The sequence below is a fragment of the Tenrec ecaudatus genome, chromosome 1, assembly GCF_050624435.1.
Source record: "Tenrec ecaudatus isolate mTenEca1 chromosome 1, mTenEca1.hap1, whole genome shotgun sequence".
NCBI classification, from domain to species: Eukaryota; Metazoa; Chordata; class Mammalia; order Afrosoricida; family Tenrecidae; genus Tenrec; species Tenrec ecaudatus.
In genome coordinates this window covers 312,728,415-312,747,501 of record NC_134530.1, presented here as the reverse complement: position 1 = coordinate 312,747,501, position 19,087 = coordinate 312,728,415, and the positions used below count along the sequence as shown (strand labels likewise).

At 42.0% G+C, this 19,087-nt stretch overlaps 1 protein-coding gene across 1 annotated transcript in view; it reads right to left on the bottom strand.

Annotated features, from left to right (window-relative positions):
• LOC142442141 (cytidine monophosphate-N-acetylneuraminic acid hydroxylase) overlaps positions 1-19,087 on the bottom strand; it is a 67,994-nt gene that overhangs the window by 36,418 nt on the left and 12,489 nt on the right. The window contains exons 6-9 of the mRNA XM_075543499.1: positions 17,990-18,081; positions 10,069-10,178; positions 7,697-7,887; positions 1,315-1,462 (exon numbers count right to left, since the gene is read on the bottom strand). Coding sequence (XP_075399614.1) covers positions 1,315-1,462; positions 7,697-7,887; positions 10,069-10,178; positions 17,990-18,081 — 541 coding nt within the window. The remainder of the gene's footprint in view (positions 1-1,314; positions 1,463-7,696; positions 7,888-10,068; positions 10,179-17,989; positions 18,082-19,087) is intronic.

Sequence of the window (19,087 nt, the reverse complement as noted above, 5' to 3'; positions counted from 1 at the left end):
CTGGCAAATTAGTAACTTAAAATAACTTTCCTTGGCTCTTTCCATCAACCAATGAATGGATTAAAAAAAAACTCTGGTATATACATAAAGTGGAGTACTATGCATCCCTAGAAAGCAGTGATGAATGCATGAGGTATCAATGGGGTCAGGGATCAGAAGACCTGAAACAAACACATATACAGATGCAGGTGGTGGGTGTCTGAGTGGAGACCCAAAGCCTATCTGTAGACAATTGGACATCCCCTCACAGAAAGGTCACACAGAAAAGAACAAGATAGCCAGGATGCAGCATAGCACCAACGGAACACGCATTCCTCTAGTTCGTTAACGTTTCCTTTCCTCCACTCTCATGACCCCAGTTCTACCTTATAAATCCATCTAGACTGGAACATGTACACTGGAAGAAATAAGAGCTCTGGACACATGGACTTCAGGACAGATAATGGGAGTAGTGCAATACCATGAGGGTAGGCGGAAGATGGGAGGAAATGGGGGAGAAATGGGAAACTGATAACCATAATTGACTTATAACCCCCACTCCCAGGGGCGGGGGATGAACAACAGAGGTGTGGGAGACAGTGGACAGCATAAGATATGAAAATAATAATCATTTATCAGGAGTCCACAACTGGGGGGTGGGGAATCGAGGAAGAGAAAAAAGAGAAGTTAATATCCAGGGTCCAGACAGAAAGAAAATGTTTTGAAAATAGGATGGCAACATATGTACAAATGTGCTTGATACAATTGATATATGGATTGTTATAAGAGCTGTAGGAGCTGCCAATAAAGTGTACTATATGGTAAAATAATAATTTATAAATTATCAAGGATTCATGAGGGAGGGGGGAAAAAAAGAAAAGATATATGAGGAGCTGATTCCAGGAACCCAAGCAGAAAGCAAGGGTTTTGAGAATGATGAGGGCAACAAATGTTTAAGTGTGTTTTACACAATTGACATATGCATGGATTGTGATGAGTTGTATGAGCCCCAATAAAATGATTTTTAAATGATTTATAATAAAATAAATGAATATATTTCCTCATTCATAATTGGATTTATGATTAACCTGTACTCCAATGATTTTACTCTATCATTGTAAAGTAATAAAGAGAAATGAAAGAGAAACATCTTTATCAAGGACAGTTTTTCCCCATCCTCGGAGTTCCAACAAAGGTCGTATTTTACACTGTAACAAATAAGATGAAACTGATCATTGTTTTCTTAATAACTACCTACTACCTTACCTAAAACTCACCTGGAAAGGTTAACTGAAAACTGTGGACAAAGAGGGGGGAAAGAGGCAGATATCTGACCTGCTGCCACACTCCAAATTGTACAACCTTGATATTCGTCAACTGGACACCGCTCTGACTCAGATTCCAAAAGACGGGTCTTTCTGTGTTTCCAACATAAATGGGAACATCTGGTCTTCTCTTAGCGAGCTTATTCAGAGTGGGGTAACTAGGATCAGAGAGATGGAAAAATGGAGGGGGTTTATAAAATAAAGAAAGATCGTCTAGTACAATACAGTTCCCCATGTTATGGTGACCCCTTTTGTGGGCATGTCTGCATGTAGGCGGACCCACCTGGAGATGGATAAAGAGGAGCGATGTCTTGGTTCCTAAGACCATCAGAAATATGGTCTTAAGCGACCCCTGTGAAAGGATCGTTCAACCCACAAAGGGGTCGTGGCCCCAGGTTGAGACCCACTGATCTAGTACGTGATGGTTTGCGAACATGGTAACTAAGAAGTGCAGAACTTAAGCAACAGACTCTCACCAGATTCTACCCTTGAGTTCCTGCTCAAGAGTGCCTGTAATAGTGAGAGGGATTTTCTGGAAGATTCTTCTCTATCATGACAAGATATCATATGTCATCATGGGTGCACCAGCCAAGTGCAAGTTCCATCTTCTACATGGATGCTGTTTGGAGTAGTGAGAGTTCTAACAAGTCCAAAGTGGAAAAGTCATGCTGAAAAGGCTGTGGGCTAATGGGGATCTCCATGATCTCCATCTCTTCTTTACCAGCTTCTCTCAGTGAGGTAGAAGATTAGCACACAGCACCAGACGAGGATTACCCATGACTACGACTTTTACAACCGTCAAAGCCCCAGTTCAAAGGTTCATAGCCAAAGAAAGTGCTTTGTCCATAAGGAAGGTCAGCTAGGTGAGGCAATACATTGTAGAGGGAAATTACATTGAACATTTATAGTAATCCTGACTCAGCACACAATCAAGTATTTTTTGAATACTAGACCCTAACTGACTTTAATTCATCAAACATTAATTTATATTAAAGGGCTAGATATAACTGTGGTTAGTGTTAGATGAATAATAAACAAATCAATATCTCAAAACCAAACTCATTGCCATCAAGCCAATGCCAACTCATAGCAACCCTATAGGACAGAACAGAACCGGCCCTGTGAGTTCCCAAGACTTCAAGTATCTCTTGAAGATAGTAGAAACTCCCATCTTGTTCCCTGGGAGCAGCTGGCTGTTTCAAACTACTATGTTTGCAGTTAGCAGCCTAATCCATAACCACTATGCCACCAGGGTACGGGGAAAGATCATTTAAAAACAATTTATCTTCTCAAAAAATAGTTTTAAAAAACTGTGTTCATCGATGTAGAAAAACATGCAGGACTATACAACTAACATTGATAGCAATTTGATAGTCAAGTTTGAGTTTTCTGATTCTGAGCCTAGTGTTCCTTTGATTACATGTTGTGGTTGTGGTTGTTAGGTGCCATCAAGTCAACTCACACCCATTCATTCAAAGAGACGGAGACCCTGGTTGGTCCTGTGCCATTCTCACAATGGCTCTTACGTTTGTACCCATTGTTGCATCTATTGTGTCAATCCAGCTTATGGAAGGGCTTCCTCTTTTACACGGATTTTCTAGTTTACCAAACACGGGGTGCTTTCCCAGGCCCTGGTCTCTTCTGATAACATGCCCAAAGGAGATGAGTCTTGCCATCCTCAATCGGGGAGCAGCATCAGGAGGAGCAGTCTGACTCTATTTCCTCCAATAAAGATGTGTTTGTTGTTATGGCAGTCCATGGTTCTTTCAATATGCTTTGTCAACACCATTGTTCAAATGCATCAGTTCTTCTCTGGGCTTCCATCGTCATTGTCCAGCTTTCACATGCATATGAGATGATTGAAATTACCATGGCTTACATCAGGTGCACATTAGCCCTCAAAGTGACACTCTTGCTCTTTAATACTTTAAAGAGATCTGGTGCAACAGATTTTCCCAACGCAAAACGTTGCGCCATTTCCTGATTACTGCGTTGATAAGCATTGATTGTGGATCCAAGTAAATTGAAATCTTGACAACTTCCATCTTTTCTCCATTGATCATAATGTCTATTGGCCCACTTATGGTTTTTGTTTTCTTTACATTGAGTTGCAATCCATACTGAACACTGCAACCTTCATGAAAGAGGACTTTGAGTCTTCTTTGCTTTCCGTGAGCATAGTTTTCATCTGCCTATCACAAGTGGTTATGTAGTCAAGCTTCTCAGATGATGTGTTCAGCAGACAGATTGAATAACTATGATGAAAGGATACAACCTTGATGTTTACCTTTCCTGATGTTAAAACCATGCAGAATTCCTTTGTTTTGTTTGCACAACCGCCTCTTGGTCTATGTATTTCTGCATGTGTTCTGGAACTTCCATACTTTGCAAAGTTAGCCATAGTTTGTGGAATGTCTTTCCATAGTCAATAACACACAGCTAATCATCTTTCCGACACTCTCTCCTTTCAACCGAGATTCATCTGATGTCAGTTATTGTCATATGCAATCTCTTGAAATAAGTGGCTGCGTAGCAAATTATAAGACAGTTCTCATTTTTAGTGAAACTTGTACACAGATAATAATGTCAGGTAAAAGCATATCAGAAAAGTTTACACAATAGCTGCTTATCAGCACCTGTCATGGTAGTCAGGTTCCAACAGTGTGTTAAAAGTTGTCCAAATAGCAGAATCAAGAGAGGGGAGAATTGGATGGATTCCCTGCCCACCCCCCAGCATTTATCACCAAAATGATGTCTTGAAGGAGTTGCATGAAGTCACTTTAAAAGGCACCTATACTAGTTTTGATTTCTTTCACGGCAGATAACTCTTACCGATGTTTGCTAATAGCTTCTTATATCAGAGTACTCTGAGTAGTAAAGTCACATGTCTTTGAATAAAGGCTGTTTAGTGAGGCACTTTGGTCTTTCTCTGCCCCCTGAATCAGAGAGGTTTTATTCTATAAGCAATGGGCAACAGAAAGGACATAGGCTCATTGGCAAATAACCCCCATGTTTTATCAGTGAATTATTACCGAGTCACAGAATAAGGACCTATCGAGGAAAGAGGACCAAAACAGTGAAAATGACAAGACTTGGCAACGTTTTGGCATCACGCCATTTATGACATACTGCCCAGTAGTGTGCTGTGATACTGCGGCTGGGAACTGGCATTCCAATCCTTGGCATGCCTCTGTCCACACAAGGCTCTGAATCTGGAAGCAAATTCGATTTTAGGCCAGGGTGGAGGATCCCTTTAGGACCAGTAGTGTGAGTGGCAATACTGGGAGGGTAGAGAGAGAATGGATTGGAAAGGGGGAACCGATTTCAAGGATCGACATGTGACCTCCTCCCTGGGGGATGGATAACAAAAAAGTGGATGAAGGGAGACAAAATAATAATTTATAAATTATCAAGGGTTCATGAAGGAAGGAGGAGTGGGGAGGGAGGGGAAAATAGGAGCTGATGCCAGGGGCTTAGGTACAGAGCAAATGTTTTGAGAATGATGAGGGCAATGAATGTACAAACGTGCTTTAGACAATTGATGTATATATGGATTGTGATGAGTTGTATGAGCCCCTAATAAAATGATTTTTAAAAAGAAAAATAGATATAAATATATAGATAAATAGATAGATGGATGGATAGATAGATAGATAGATAGAGCTCAGTGTACGGAAGACCAAAATCCTCACAACTGGACTAATTGGTAATGTCATGAAAAAGAGAGAAAGTTGAAATTATGAAGGATTTTGTATTACTTGGATCCACAATCAGTACTCATGGAAGCAGCAGTGAAGAGATCAAAAACCTTATTGCACTGGCTAACTCTGCGGCACAAAACATCTTTAGATTGTTAAAGAGCAAAGATGGTACTTAGAAGACTGAGGTGCACCTCACCTAAGCTAGGGTATTCTCTAGTTCAGCGGTTCTCAACCTGTGGGTTGCGACCCCTTTGGGGGGTTGAATGGCCCTTTCACAGAGGTCACCGGATTTATAACAGTAGCAAAATTACAGTTTTGAAATAGCAAAAAAATAATTTGATGGTTGGGAGGTCACCACCACATGAGGAACTGTATTAAAGGGCCACTCCATTAGGATGGTTGAGAACCGCTGCTCTCTTGCATCATATGCATGTGAAAGTTGGACACTGAGGAAGGAAGAACATAGACTAGATACATTCGAATTGTGCTGCTGGAGAAGAATACTGAAAGCACCATGGACTGCTAAAAGGACAAACCAGTCTATATTTGAAGAAGTAAGGCCAGAGTGTTGCTCAGAGGCAAGGAAAGCAAGACTTTATCTTACATACTTTCGGATGTATTTTTAGGAGTAACCAGTACCTGGAGAAGGACATCATGTTTGGTAAAGTGGAGGGCCGGTGCAAAGGAGGATGGTCCATGACGAGACGGATTGATACCGTGGCTGCATCAATGGGCTCAGGCACAGGAGCAATTGTGAGGATGGCACAGGATTGTGCAATGCTTCATTCGGTTGTGTAGAGGTTCGACTCAATGGCACCTAACCACAATGCCAGTCCTGTCTTCGGAGGCTCCTCCGAGTGGACTCAAATGGCCAACCTTTTGGTTGGCGGTTAAGGACATTAACTGTGCCACCCAGAGACCAAACTCCCAAATTCCTTACCATCGGACATACCTCTGTATTCTCACAGAATGTCTTTCAATGGGATTTGGGGCAACTGTATCTTATGTTATAAAAGAATCACCACACTTATATGCTATTTTTCCCACCCCTACCCCAAGTACCAACCACGACTCTCTGGTGGTGTAGTCCGTTCCTCATTGGGCTTCCAAGTGCAAAGTAACCCTTTCTATTCCTGTAAAGAGCTCCAGCCTAGGAAACCACAGTGGCAGCTTACCTTGTCTCACAGGGCCAGTATAGTGAGAACCGACTCAATGACCGTGAGTTTGGTTCTTTTTGGTTATAAAAGCTAGTAAAAAATTGTCACCACCCATTACTGTTACTACACAATGCATAGACCCGGGGCTCTTATAATCCTGGAATTGTCCAAACTTGGTTCAAGAGTTTTTGTGGGACAAAAAGATAGCATAACAGGCAAGGAATTTGTAATTAGATCACCACAATCTACTAGCAGGCTGGATGTATAAAGAGGTGTGTTGCAGATAATTCATCACCAAGATAGCTTGTTATTTATGTGTAAATTATTTCCTTTAAAAATCAATTTAGGACATATTCATACCTCAGAAGAACCATATGCTAGGAGTCAGTTGGCCAGGAAATGACATCTTATCTTGGATCTTTCTATCAAAGGATCCCCTACATATGAACTTTGCTTGTCAGAGAGCTCACAGAAAACGAAAAAGCTGAAATAACTTAATTGGCTCACTGTGGGAATTGCTGTGTGTTTATATTGGCAATCGAAACAAGAATAAAAGACTATGACCCTGTAATTAAGCAAAAGAACAGGGATCATAATTCCTTCCACCCACTTCCGGTAGCCCAGTGTTTTTACAAATATGCTTGGCCTCTTAAGTGGAAGTTGTTCTTTCTGCCTTCTAGTCAGGTCCTGTCATATCATTTTGCTCTGGTTTCAATCATCATTGGATGAGGCACACTTGCAGTGAAAATGTCTGGAGCTCAGAGTTGTTGTTAGTTGCCGTGCTCAAATGGATTCTGACTTCTGGCAATGCAGTTTTCCAGATCGTGATGTTTGGGGATCAGATCACCAGATAAGTCTTCTGACGCATCGCTGGGTAGGACTGAACCATCCATTTATCATTGCACAGTCAAGTGCTTAGCCGCTTGTGCCACTCAGCGTCCAGCTCAGTGTGGAGATATTGGATACCAGGAGATGGCAAACTGAAACTCGTGGGCCATAACTGACCTGCTGCCATATAATCTGCAAGCTGAATGGCTTTAACCTTATTCAATTGCTGTCCAAAGAAACCAGAGGAAAAGAGTGCTTTGTGATGTGTGAAAAGTATATGATATCAAAAAAATAAGAAAGTGATATAATCCCCAAAATTAATTGTCTCACAGCCATGCTCATTCACTTCAACAGTGACAGAACAGGCAGTGTTCCAGCTGGTGTATATATGGGAGCCAACTTGGCAGGACCTAACTACAATCATGGTTACTCTTGTGCTTCAAGGGCAGAGCTGAGTCATTGAGGGAGTAAGGGGAAGCCTTGAATAGCTTAAGAATTCTATAACAAAAGTAAACAAATGCATCACCATCCAGTCAGTTCTGACTCATCAATACCCTATAGGACAGAGTAGAACTGCCACTGTTGGTTTCCAAGACTATATATCTTTACAGGGGTAGAAAGCCTCATCATTCAACTCTGGGAGGGACACTCTAAAATGGAAAACCTGCTATGTCTTTCCTGGAGCTCTCTTGTAAGACTTGTTTACCTCAGGTGGTCCGAGTGCATATGACTGATGTAAATTAAGTCGGCTTGGCACAGCCTCTCCAGCCAATCAGAGGGAGGCTCATGGAGTAACCACCATCCTCGGGCGAAAGCAGGACCAATTAACCAAGGGTCAAACACCATCCTCTTGTCTCCCAATTTGAGGTCCATGCAAGCATGAGTGAGGTATGTCACCTGTTGGAAGAACATGCAATTCATAGTCCTGAATCATTACTAGCTGGCAACAATGAACTGGTTCATTGAGAAATCACACTGGTGAACTTTGCTCCTAAGCACAGTCAGGCAAAAGCATAGGACTCGAGTAAAAGTCAACAGATTCTATTTGAAGATTGATGTGGTGCCCGATGCCAAGCACAGGCAAATCCGGTTTACCTTGGAGTCCGTTCCAACTCCTGTAACCCTTTGGCTGTAAGAGTAGACCTAGGTTCCAGAAGGGCTTCAGTGTGTGTGATCTTTCCCAAGAAAACTACCAGGTGTCTCTTGCAAGGTACCTCAGAGTGGACTTGAACCTCCACTCTTTCCGTTAGCAGATGAGCACTTGAACCATTTGTACCACCAATGGAGTCCTTCGGTATCAAGTCAATAGATTGCCTATTTTTGCTCTGAAGCACCTACCTGTACTGTGGTGGCTTGCATCTTGCTGTGATGCTGGATGCTGTGAGCAGAGATATCTGTGGAAAATTTCAGCAGAGCTGCTACACTAAGACAGACTAGGAAGAAAGCCCTGGTTTCTGAAAATTATCTGATGAAGGCCCTATGGGTCCCACCAGAATATTGTATAAGCTAGGGCTGGAAGAGGGGAAGCCTGCATTGGAAAGCGCTCACAATACACAATGACTATGGCAACAGGCTCACACATATCAAGGACCATGAGGCTGGCAATGTTTCCACCTGTCATACATGCAACCACGCTGAGTCACAGCAGACTCCGTGACCACTAACAAGCTCTACCCTGCTTAAAGTTGCTCCTACGTACTTATCTACAGTTTGCACTGCAGAATGACTCTTCTGGCCATGTGCTAGTTTATAAGCAAAGGCAGTAGATGTGTTATGACAGGCACTTGGGTATTTAAATGCCAGAATGGGTAAGAATGAAAACATGGGTGAATGACTCTGTGAGCTTGGGAAGCTTGGCACAGGGGACTGGCAACTGGCTCAATATACTTGGAAGACTTTCTCTTCCAAACCTCCTCCTAAATCACGCTTTCAGGATGTCATGGTCCTCTGAGAATGACTGCAGACAATGGCTTGGAGGCAAGAACAGGCTTGGAGACTCCCCACTCCCTGTCCATGCCCTGACTCATCCATGGGGAAACGAGAACCATCAGGGAGCAGAGACAAGATTATACAAACTCTAGTGTGGAGAGCCAAAATAGTGCGTGGGGAGAGGTCAAAGACCTGTATAAGTCTTATACTCTTCCTATTCTTGGTACAAAGCGGCTGGGGACTGCTAATGACTGAGCATTCAAGTAGAAGCCCAAATGTGGGCAATTCAAACCCACCTACCTGAAAAGGAAGGCCTGGCAATCTGTTTCCCAAAGACCACTGTCTTGAAACCCTGAAATATATGCCATTGCCAGAAGCGGGCTCCACACCCGACCGTGGGCTCGTTCGTGTACTGTCGTTGTTGTCGTTTAACTCTGGGGACAATCCCACTTGCTGCCTCAAAAATACTTGCTATTTTCATAAGCTTCAAGCATCAAGAAAAATGAAGCTCTGCTGGTTGATATCTCCCAGACTACCGCGGGATTTCTGGTGGAGGAACACTCCAGACAAGGTCAAGAGAACACACCAGGAAGGTTGTATACAGTATGCTAACAGGAAGGGACAAGCGGCCATGCTGTCAGACACAGAACTGCCATTAAGAGTCACTTCTGACATTCCTTCATTTGTTTGCATAGCTTGCTTTGGGGAGTTTCCACTAAAGTTTCTTTCTGACTCTATTTCCTTGCAATTCTTGCCGAAATCTGGAAGTCCCTAAAAGAAACCTATTCAAGAGACTGATTTTATTATATGTTCTTACTAGCTTGTCGGATCAAAGAGTACTCAAGATCATTTACTCATCACTGCTATCAAACAGGTTCCTATAAAGATCAGCCCTATTGGACTGGGTAGAACCACTGTGGAAGATTTCTGAAACTGGAAATCTTTGAGAGAGCAGAATGCCTTATCTTTCTCCCATGGCTCGACTGGTAGATTTGAACCATCAAACGGTGGGCTAGCAGTCCACTGCTTACCCCACCGGGCCACGAGGGCTCCTTCAGAGTAATATAAGGTATATAAACATCTATAGCAATAATAAAGACACATCTGAGTTTTATTTGGAAGGATATGTTCATTATAATATTTCCTTACCTGTACTTCTCCAAAAGCCAAATCTTCAATAGTTCTGGGATCTGAATCCCAGGGATTAGGAGGATTCAGTTCAAGCAGTGTAAGTCCATTTTTTTCATCCATTTCAACAACTAGAAACAAAGGGGCACAAATCTGGATTAACAACCAAAATATGACATTTGAGAAGCATCACTGAAATAGATGTCCACAGTCCAGATATGCCAGAGTGTCCAAATCAAAGGAATATCAAAACAAACGGCAATGTTTCTTGGGCCAAGAAATACCTGCTGAGATGATGGGTTAAGGCCAACACCAATTCATTTCCTTGTTCAAATTTCACCCCAGACCTCATGAGAACCCAGCCATAGCAAAGACACAGACACACACCACTTCACTACAATTCAATTAGCCCTATAGAGATGAATTAAGATAGCTTAGTGAGTGATGTGTTGGGCTGCTAACCACAAGGTCAGTGGTTCAAAATCACCAGCTGTTCTGAGGAGGAGAGATACACTGAGGTTGTGAACAGACTTCAGACCTCAGCTCATCCCCTCCCTCAATACAAGAACACTTTGTTCTAAAAAACTGGCATTTTGAGATGCTCACCCTCCCAGCACAATTGCTAAAGACAAAATGGGTGCGTAAGCAAACATGATGAAGAAAGTAGATGGTGCCCAGCTATTAAAAGATATAGTGTCTGGGGTCTTAAAGGCTTGAAGTGAAACAAACGACCATTCAGCAGTGAAGCAACAAACCCACATGGAAGAAACACACCAGCTGGTACAACCACGAGGTGTCATCGGGACCAGATAGCAGGTATCCGAAGACCCAGAACAAGCAAACAAACAAAATACTATTGTTGAGAATGAGGGGAGTCACAGCATAGACTCAAAGCCCATCTGTAGACAATAGAACATCCCCCACAGCGGGGTCGCAGGAAAGGGATGAGTCAACCAGGGTACAGTAAAGCACCAATGGAACACACAATATCCCTCTGGTTCCTTGAGGCTTCCTCACCTCTACCCCCCACCCCCACCACCACTATCATGACCCCAGTGCGACTTCTTACTCTGGACTAGACTGGAGCATGTACACAGGTATAGATAAGAGATGAAATCTCATGACACACGGAATCCAAGAACAGGCATGGGACTAGTGATCCCAGAATGGTAGGGGGAAGGGGGGATGAGGAGGGGAAGAAGGGGGATCTGCTCACCATGATTGACACATAAACTATACACCACTCCTGGGTAAAGAACAGAAACCATGGAGGAAGGCAGATGGCAGTTTGTGTGAGATATGAGAATAACAATAATTTATATCTATGAAGGGGTCATGAGGGTGTGGGGGGAGGGTGGCGAGAAGGAGTTGATACCAACAGCTCAATAGAAAGCAAATGCCTAGAAAAGAATGATGGCAACATATGTACACCCCCACCACTAATCACGGGTCTGGTAGGTGCAATTGTATGGTTGAGAGAGATATGTATTATAATAAAGTCATAGAGAGCATGAGATATAAAAGAGACTGAAATAATAGAGTCAGACACATTTCATGGTAGCATGCTTACCTCATTCCTGCTTGGTGGTCCATGTGGAGATAGGAGACTGGAGGGCAGGGTGGGGGGAAGAGGACAAGGGGAAAGGGAACAGGGGAGCAAGGACAGGGGAGAAGAAGGGGAAGCCAACCAGAGGCCAAGTGGGGGGGGGTGGTGCCTGAGAGGGCGTTTTATTGCTAACGCAGGCCTATACACCTTCAGAGGGGCATGCAAGCTCCCTAATTACAGATAAAGACATAACTCATAGGAAGGGGTTGCACTACAGGTTCTACAGCAATGAGAGGGGGACAATCTAGGGATATACACATAATAGGAACAGGAGGGATTGGGGTATACATGTGACAAGATGGGCACATCCTAGATTCAGGTTGGCAGCCTATCTTTGAATGTCACTGAGCATGTTTGACCTGTTCTCTGGATCTCCATAGGAACCATCGCAAGTAGGGTGTAAACCCACCCTACAGGAACCAAGGGAATGGTTGCAAGCCTTTAGGGAGAAGTAGCCTATTGTCCTTAGCAGCAGGGAGCGGGCCCTACCTATGGTGGGACCAGACAGTTGTCTGGCAACTGACTGCCTTCAGGAGGGATGTCTCTAAGCATGTCACCTCCCCCCATATGCTGGCAAAAAGCCCCTAATGTTTGGCAGGTCTTTTGGGGAGACAAAGCTGGGGAAAAGTCTCTTTATAATCCCACAAATATGCCTGATACAGTTGACATATGGAATGTTATGAGAGCTGTAAGAGCCCCCAATAAAATGATTTTTTAAAGAATTTTTTTATTAGCATCTCAGAACTCACAGGAGGCAGTTTTACTCTGTCCTATAGGATTGTCATGCGTTGAAATCAACTGGGTAGCAGTGAGTTAAATTTATAGATACATCATGAGGCGGGATCAATAATTAGAGGAGGGCCTCAGATTTGGTGAAGTAAAGTGCGCACCAGGGCATAGGAGATGCTTTGTGAGCTGGAGGAGCACAAAACGGACTTGAACATGCTGGTGATCATGAGGACGAGGCAGGAGTAGACAGCATTTTGTTTCTGTTATCTATGCAGTCACCCTGAGTCAGAGTCCAGTTGGAACAACTAACATTATCGTGGCGGTATGGAGGAAGATGCACTTGGTCAGTTTCCAAGAGTCAAGTAAGATTTCAAATAGAATCTCACCCTTGAACTAGACATGACAGATGAAAGATATGGAGGCAGACGAAAGAAACATGATCTTGTAAGGTAAATACAATGAAAGAACAGCCTGTGTAAAGGTGTGGAGACATTGGAGAGTTGGTTGGCACAAAAACAAAATCAAACTCACTGCCACCCTTTTCAGAAAGCAAAGCTACGTCATCTGCATTTCACAGGCTGTTAATACGTCTTCTTCCAGTCCTGATGCCACATTCTTCTCATAGTACAATGTCTCAAATTATTGATTCAGCATAGGAATTGAATTAGTATGGCGATAGGATACAGGTCTGACCCACCCTTTCCTGAATTTAAGCCACAGAGTATTCCTTTGTTCTATTCAAGAGTGTCTCTTCGTCTGTGTCCTGGTTCCAAATGATCAAATGAAGTGTTCTGGAGTTCACATTCTTCTTTTATTTATCATTATTATTTTTTAATCATTTTGTTGGGGGGCTCGTACAACTCTTATCACAATCCATACATCCATGTTATTCACAGTTTGTTATGATCCACACAGTCAAATGCCTTTGCATAGTCAATATACACAAGTAAACATCTGTGATATGTTCTGCTTTCATCCAAGATCCACTAGGCATCAGCAATGATATCTCTTGTTTCACATCCTCCATGTGCTCAGATATAAATTCAAATCGACGTGGGAGAAAATTAAAACAAACCCACGAAAGCCAGCTGCAACCTCGAGAACCTCATCTCAAAGCCACCTTATATAGCGCTCCCAAGAGTGTAAATCTTAAGGGTGCAGACAACCTCATCTTTTCCCTGCAGAACTGCTTTGAACTACCAGCCTTGCCGTTAACAGCATTCTTCGGTGTATACACAAAAGATCTGAAAGCCAGACCACAAACAGACATTTGCATACCAGCGGTCATAACAGCCCAAAGATGAGAATAACCTAGTTGCCATCAATAGATGAACGGATAAGAAAAATGTGAGCGCATATTTAAAATTGAAAACTCATTCATAACGAGAAAATAAGTTCTGATACATGTTTTGTTGAGAGATATGAAGCTTGAAACTATTGTGCGAATTAAAATAAGTCAGAAACAGAAGGATAAACATTTTATGATCCTATTATGTGAGATATCTCAAAAGGCCAAATACAGAGAGATAATGGCAGATCAGTAGTTTCCAGGAGCTGGGGAAGAGGAGAGTGGGGAGTTAGCCATTAATTGGTGCAGTTTCTGTTTGGAGTGGTAAAAAGTTCAAAACAGATTGTGGCTGTGGATCTAATTAATGTCACTGAATCGCACATTTTGAAATGGTGAAAAATGGCAAACTTTATTATATATAATTTTTACCAAACTTTATTATATATAATTTTTACCCTATCCATAAAGACTTTACACAGACCTTCCAAATCAATATTGACCACACTCATACTGAGACAACTACTTTTGAAAGACACTGAAGCAAAATATTTCCCATCAAAGAAAAATCTGCTATTTCAGAAATTTTCTCATGAGTTTTGATCTAAGACACATCTTCCAATTTTCAATTTTGTAGAACATCTTAAAGGATTTGCTTAAAAGGTATGCTGATGGAATGAGAGCGAACACCGGACTATTCCTGTCTACAGGCAGGTCAGTAACTTCAGTTCACAACTGAAAATAAAGTATGAATTTCATAGTATGAAAAGCCTAGTAAGTTGAAAAATCTCCATGAAATGACTTTTCTTTCTAAAAATAAGAATTACTCAAACTGATTATTTTCCGTTCAGACAGGAGCACAATTTAGTGTTCCGGAATTCTCATTCTTTGCCATATTATTGATAATATGCTTTGATCCAAAGAGTCAAATGCCTTTGCATAATCAATAAAACACAAACAAACTTCTTTCTGGTATTCTCTGCCTTGGGCCAACATCCATCTGATATCAGCAGTTATATTCTTTGTGGGATACTAGCACTGAGGGAAACAGAACTGGGATTTAGCCCTTTAGTTCCTGACTGGTACGGAGGGAATCTGGAAGACTAGCATTCCACGGCAGGAAGACTGCCACTCTGGTCGTTGGAGATATAGTCCAAGTACATTTTCCTGAAGTAGTCTATCATCTCCACAGCTTCTCCCCCTAAAGCTGTGCTACTTTAAAGTAAGCAAAATAGTTGTTGATCTCCCTATAGAAGCAGACATTCCTATTGGCTCTATTTCTTCCCATCAAATCCCTCTCATACCTTCCTCCAATAGCAGATGGGTATAGGGGGACTTTATCCCAGTACCTGAATTCAAAATGTTTATGATAAGCCTGAATTTTGGGCTATATTAGTTTGATCATGAAGTTTTGCCTTGACAGCCTTCAATATGTAGAAAATAACCATGTCGCCCATGTGGCTCTTTTGAATTATATATATATAAAACAAAAGGGGGAATTGTGGGAAACAGAAAGATTTCTCCCAAGTCGTCTCCATATGTTATTCTTAGGGCACTGCTTGCAGCTAATGGTAAATGATTGTCAAGTTACCTCCCTGAAGGCAGTCAGTTGCCAGACTACTGTCTGGTCACACCACAGATAGGGTCTACTCCCTGCTGTTAAGGACAATGGGCTACTACTTCTCCCTAAAGGTTTGTGGCCATCAGTTGGTCCCTGCAGGGTGAGTTTACACCCTACTGATAATGGTTTCTATAGTGAGCCAGAGACCAGGTCAAACTGGCTCAGGGACATCCATAGTTAGGCTGCCATTCTGAATCTAGGATCCGCCATTCTTGTCACATGTATACCCTCACTTCCTCCTCTTCCTATTACGTGGATACCCCCTCCCATTACTGTATTACCTATAGCAGAACCCTTTTCTGTGATGTATGTCTTCACCTGTAATTAGGGGGCTTGCATTTCCCCAGAGAATATAAAAGCCTTGGGTGGCAATAAATCTCTCTCTCTCTCTCTCTCTCTCTCTCTCTCTCTCTCTCTCTCTCTCTCCACGTGGATCACCAAGTGAGGCTGAGATGAACATGCTACCATGAAATGTGTCTGACTCCGTTCTTACAATCTTTCTTCTATCTCTCATGCTCTCTATGACTTTACTATAATCTGTACTTATTATTGCTGTACAATTGCACATACCAGACCTGTGATGATGTGTTAGGGGCTGGCCTTTCTCCTGGCAGTTCTTTATTTCATGTCTCTTCTGAATCAGCTTGGCTTTCTGGCAGTTCACTCTCAAAGTGAACTGCTGGAGCTGCTTTGATTTATCCTCAGCAAGACTTTTATTTGCATTTAATATTAATAATATTGCTCAATAATTTCAATACTGTTGGATGACCTGTCTTTGGAATTGGCACAATATAGATCGCTTTCACTTAGCTTGCCAGGCATCTACAGTTCAAATGCCTTGGCCTAGATAAATGAGCACCTCCAGCACTGTGTTTGTTAAAACATCACCTGTGGTATTCCAGCAGTTGCTGGAACCTTGTGTCTTGCTCGTGCCTTTAATACAGCTTGATTTCAAAGTGTCCTCAGAACTAGACCATCTAGGGAAAATGAGTTGTCATTCCTTGTCCTTTCATTTCAGCCCATGGGACCCTTCATGACTGTAATTGCCATAAAGCTTATATTGAGAACCATTGTGAGTAGGTGTGGGGGTGTAGAAAACACTTAGTAGTAGGTGCTAGTAGTCATCTATTGTTCTTGAGTAGACATTGCAGGTGTGTCTGTTTCCCTCCCCTCTTTTCCTCTGACTCATCATTATAACTATCCGATATTTCCTCCAAACAAACTTCAGAGTGGCTGTTAGAAGAACTAGAAGGTGGCCGGCTATTACTGCCTAACTTCATCTGAAAGAGATTTTAATAGAAGGTCCCGGTGGGAGTTGGAAAAAGAGGGTGGAAAAAAACAAAATCTGTTAAAAACAACAACAACAACAGGCTTACTCATCTGATAGAGATTGCTAGGACCCTTGACACCAATCCATTCATAACTCTGTGGCTTTAGAATTGAAGTCACCCCCAAGCTCAACTTTCCGCCAAACCATAGGCTGATCTATAAGATGAATAGCAACACACACTGCTTAGAACCATCAGCCACACGAGACCAGCAGGGCAGCACCTGCCCAGGGTTAAAGAAGCCCAGGAAGGACTAGGAAAGAAGAATGGATGGAAATGGGAAGCACAAGGAGGAAGTGGGAAGAGTCTCATCACAATGCAGTCAATGTCATGAAACAAAATGGGTACAAATTGTTGAATGGAAAACTAATTTGCACTGTGAACTTTCACATAAAAAGTTTTTAAAGACAAAGAAAGATATGGTTCACGGGGAGGAGACGAGCCAGTCAGGGTACGGTGTAGCAACGATGAAACATATAACTTTCCTCTAGTTCTTAAATGCTTCCTCCTCCCCACTATCATTACCCCAATTCTACCTTACAGGTCTGGCTAGACCAGAGGATGTACACTGGAACAGATAGGAACTGGAAACACAGGGAAGCCAGAGCGGCTGATCCCTTCAGGACCAGTAGTGGGAGTGGCAATACTGGGAGGGTGGGGGAAGGGTAGGTTGGAAAGAGGGAACTGATCTACCTATAACCTCCTCCCTGGGGGAGGGACAACAGAAAAGTGGGTGAAGGCAGACGTCGGACAATTTAAGATATGACAAAAATAATTTATAAATTATCAAGGGTTCATGAGGAAGAGGAGAGTGGGGAGGAAGGAAGAAAAATGAGGACCTGATGCCAGGGGTTTAAGTGGAGAGCAAACGTTTTGAGAATGATGAGGGCAATGAATGTGAAAATGTGCTTTATACAATGGATGGATGTATGGATGGTGATAAGAGGTGTATGAGCCCCTAATAAAATGATTTTTAAAAAGAAAAAGAAAGACGCTTCTCTCAGTGGTGCAAATCTTAGTTGTTTACAGACTTGTCTTAGCCACCACTTCCTGTAAGTAGAATCTCATTTATGCTAAGGACTATTCTACGCACCTTTCTGTCTATTAATAGCCAGCACTATATTTACACATAGTATGACCTCAACAAGTAATTGCAGAACAAATGAATGAAGGAATGAAGGCCTCTCTTGATGAAATCCTCTATTTACATTTGCCGTTTTATCATTATAATATCTATAGATAGATCACTTATGCTCACAGTTTAAAATCAGAATATACCCCAAAGTGGCACATGAGACTGGAAAGAGATTGACAGGAAAGACCTTTGAAATCATTTACAAGAGAATGTACTTATCAAAATTAAGAATATTTACCCAGTTCTTCTTGGCAGAAGCTTCCTGGAGGGTTGATATATCTCATGGTGCTTACATCTAACTTCCAGTTATGCTTCGTGCACCGAACAGCCCTGGATGAAAAATGGTACTTATATTGAGCAAATGGTGAACATAAAACATAGTATTGTTTAGGCTTACAGGTACTCTTTTTGCATTTAAGTTAAATTAATGGGATACATGTTGAAAATGCAGGAAAGTTACTAATTCCCAAACGCTCGGGAAAATAGAAACAAGTCGTTAATCAGAGGATATTTTTAAAATGGAAATTAACTCTACATCGCTAAATGGCACTTGAATAAATGCCAGGATAGATTGGTCTTCCCCAAAAGGCTGTCATATAAAAGCTACACTAAATGAGATCCAATTGGGGCCAGGAGAAGGAAAGAAGCTCATGGAAAGCCCATGCCTATGATTTACAAACCCACCACTGCCTTTGACCCCTTATGTAAGGCTGGAGTGAGTTTTAGTTTTTCAAAGAGAAAAGCTGCTCTTTGCAGTTTAAGCTTTCAGAGCAGGGCTTCTTAGATAAAATGCAGGATGCCCAATTAAATTTGAATCTCAGATAAACAACAACTAATTTCCTAGATAAGTGTATCCTACACGATACTTGTGGCAAGCTATTATAATGAAAAAGTCATTGCCGATAATTAACTTTAACTGAGTGCCTTCCATCCTCCTCGGCTACATCTGGCAGCCTTGTTTAACAGTGAGAAGCAGATTTGAACCAAACCAACTGCTTAGTGTTTTTTCCATTTCCTACCACAACTTTGGGGCAGGGTATGTGATAGTTAGGGATGGAGTATGACAATCTCCATGTCTTTGTTTTGGTAGAATTTTCCATAATGTATCTTAGAGTTAAAAATATTGTTTTTATAAAGATATGCAGAAAAATATGTCTCAAACCCGAAAGAGTTTTTTAAAAAAAAGAAGAGAAACCACTGAGATGTCTATTTTTAGCATATAAATAACTCATAGTGATATTCTTCAACTGCATTAGGCCCAGATTTTTTTTAAATCTCCTTCTCAAGGTGTATGCTCAAACTGAAGAAGGATTATAAGGTGGCCAGGACCGGGCAG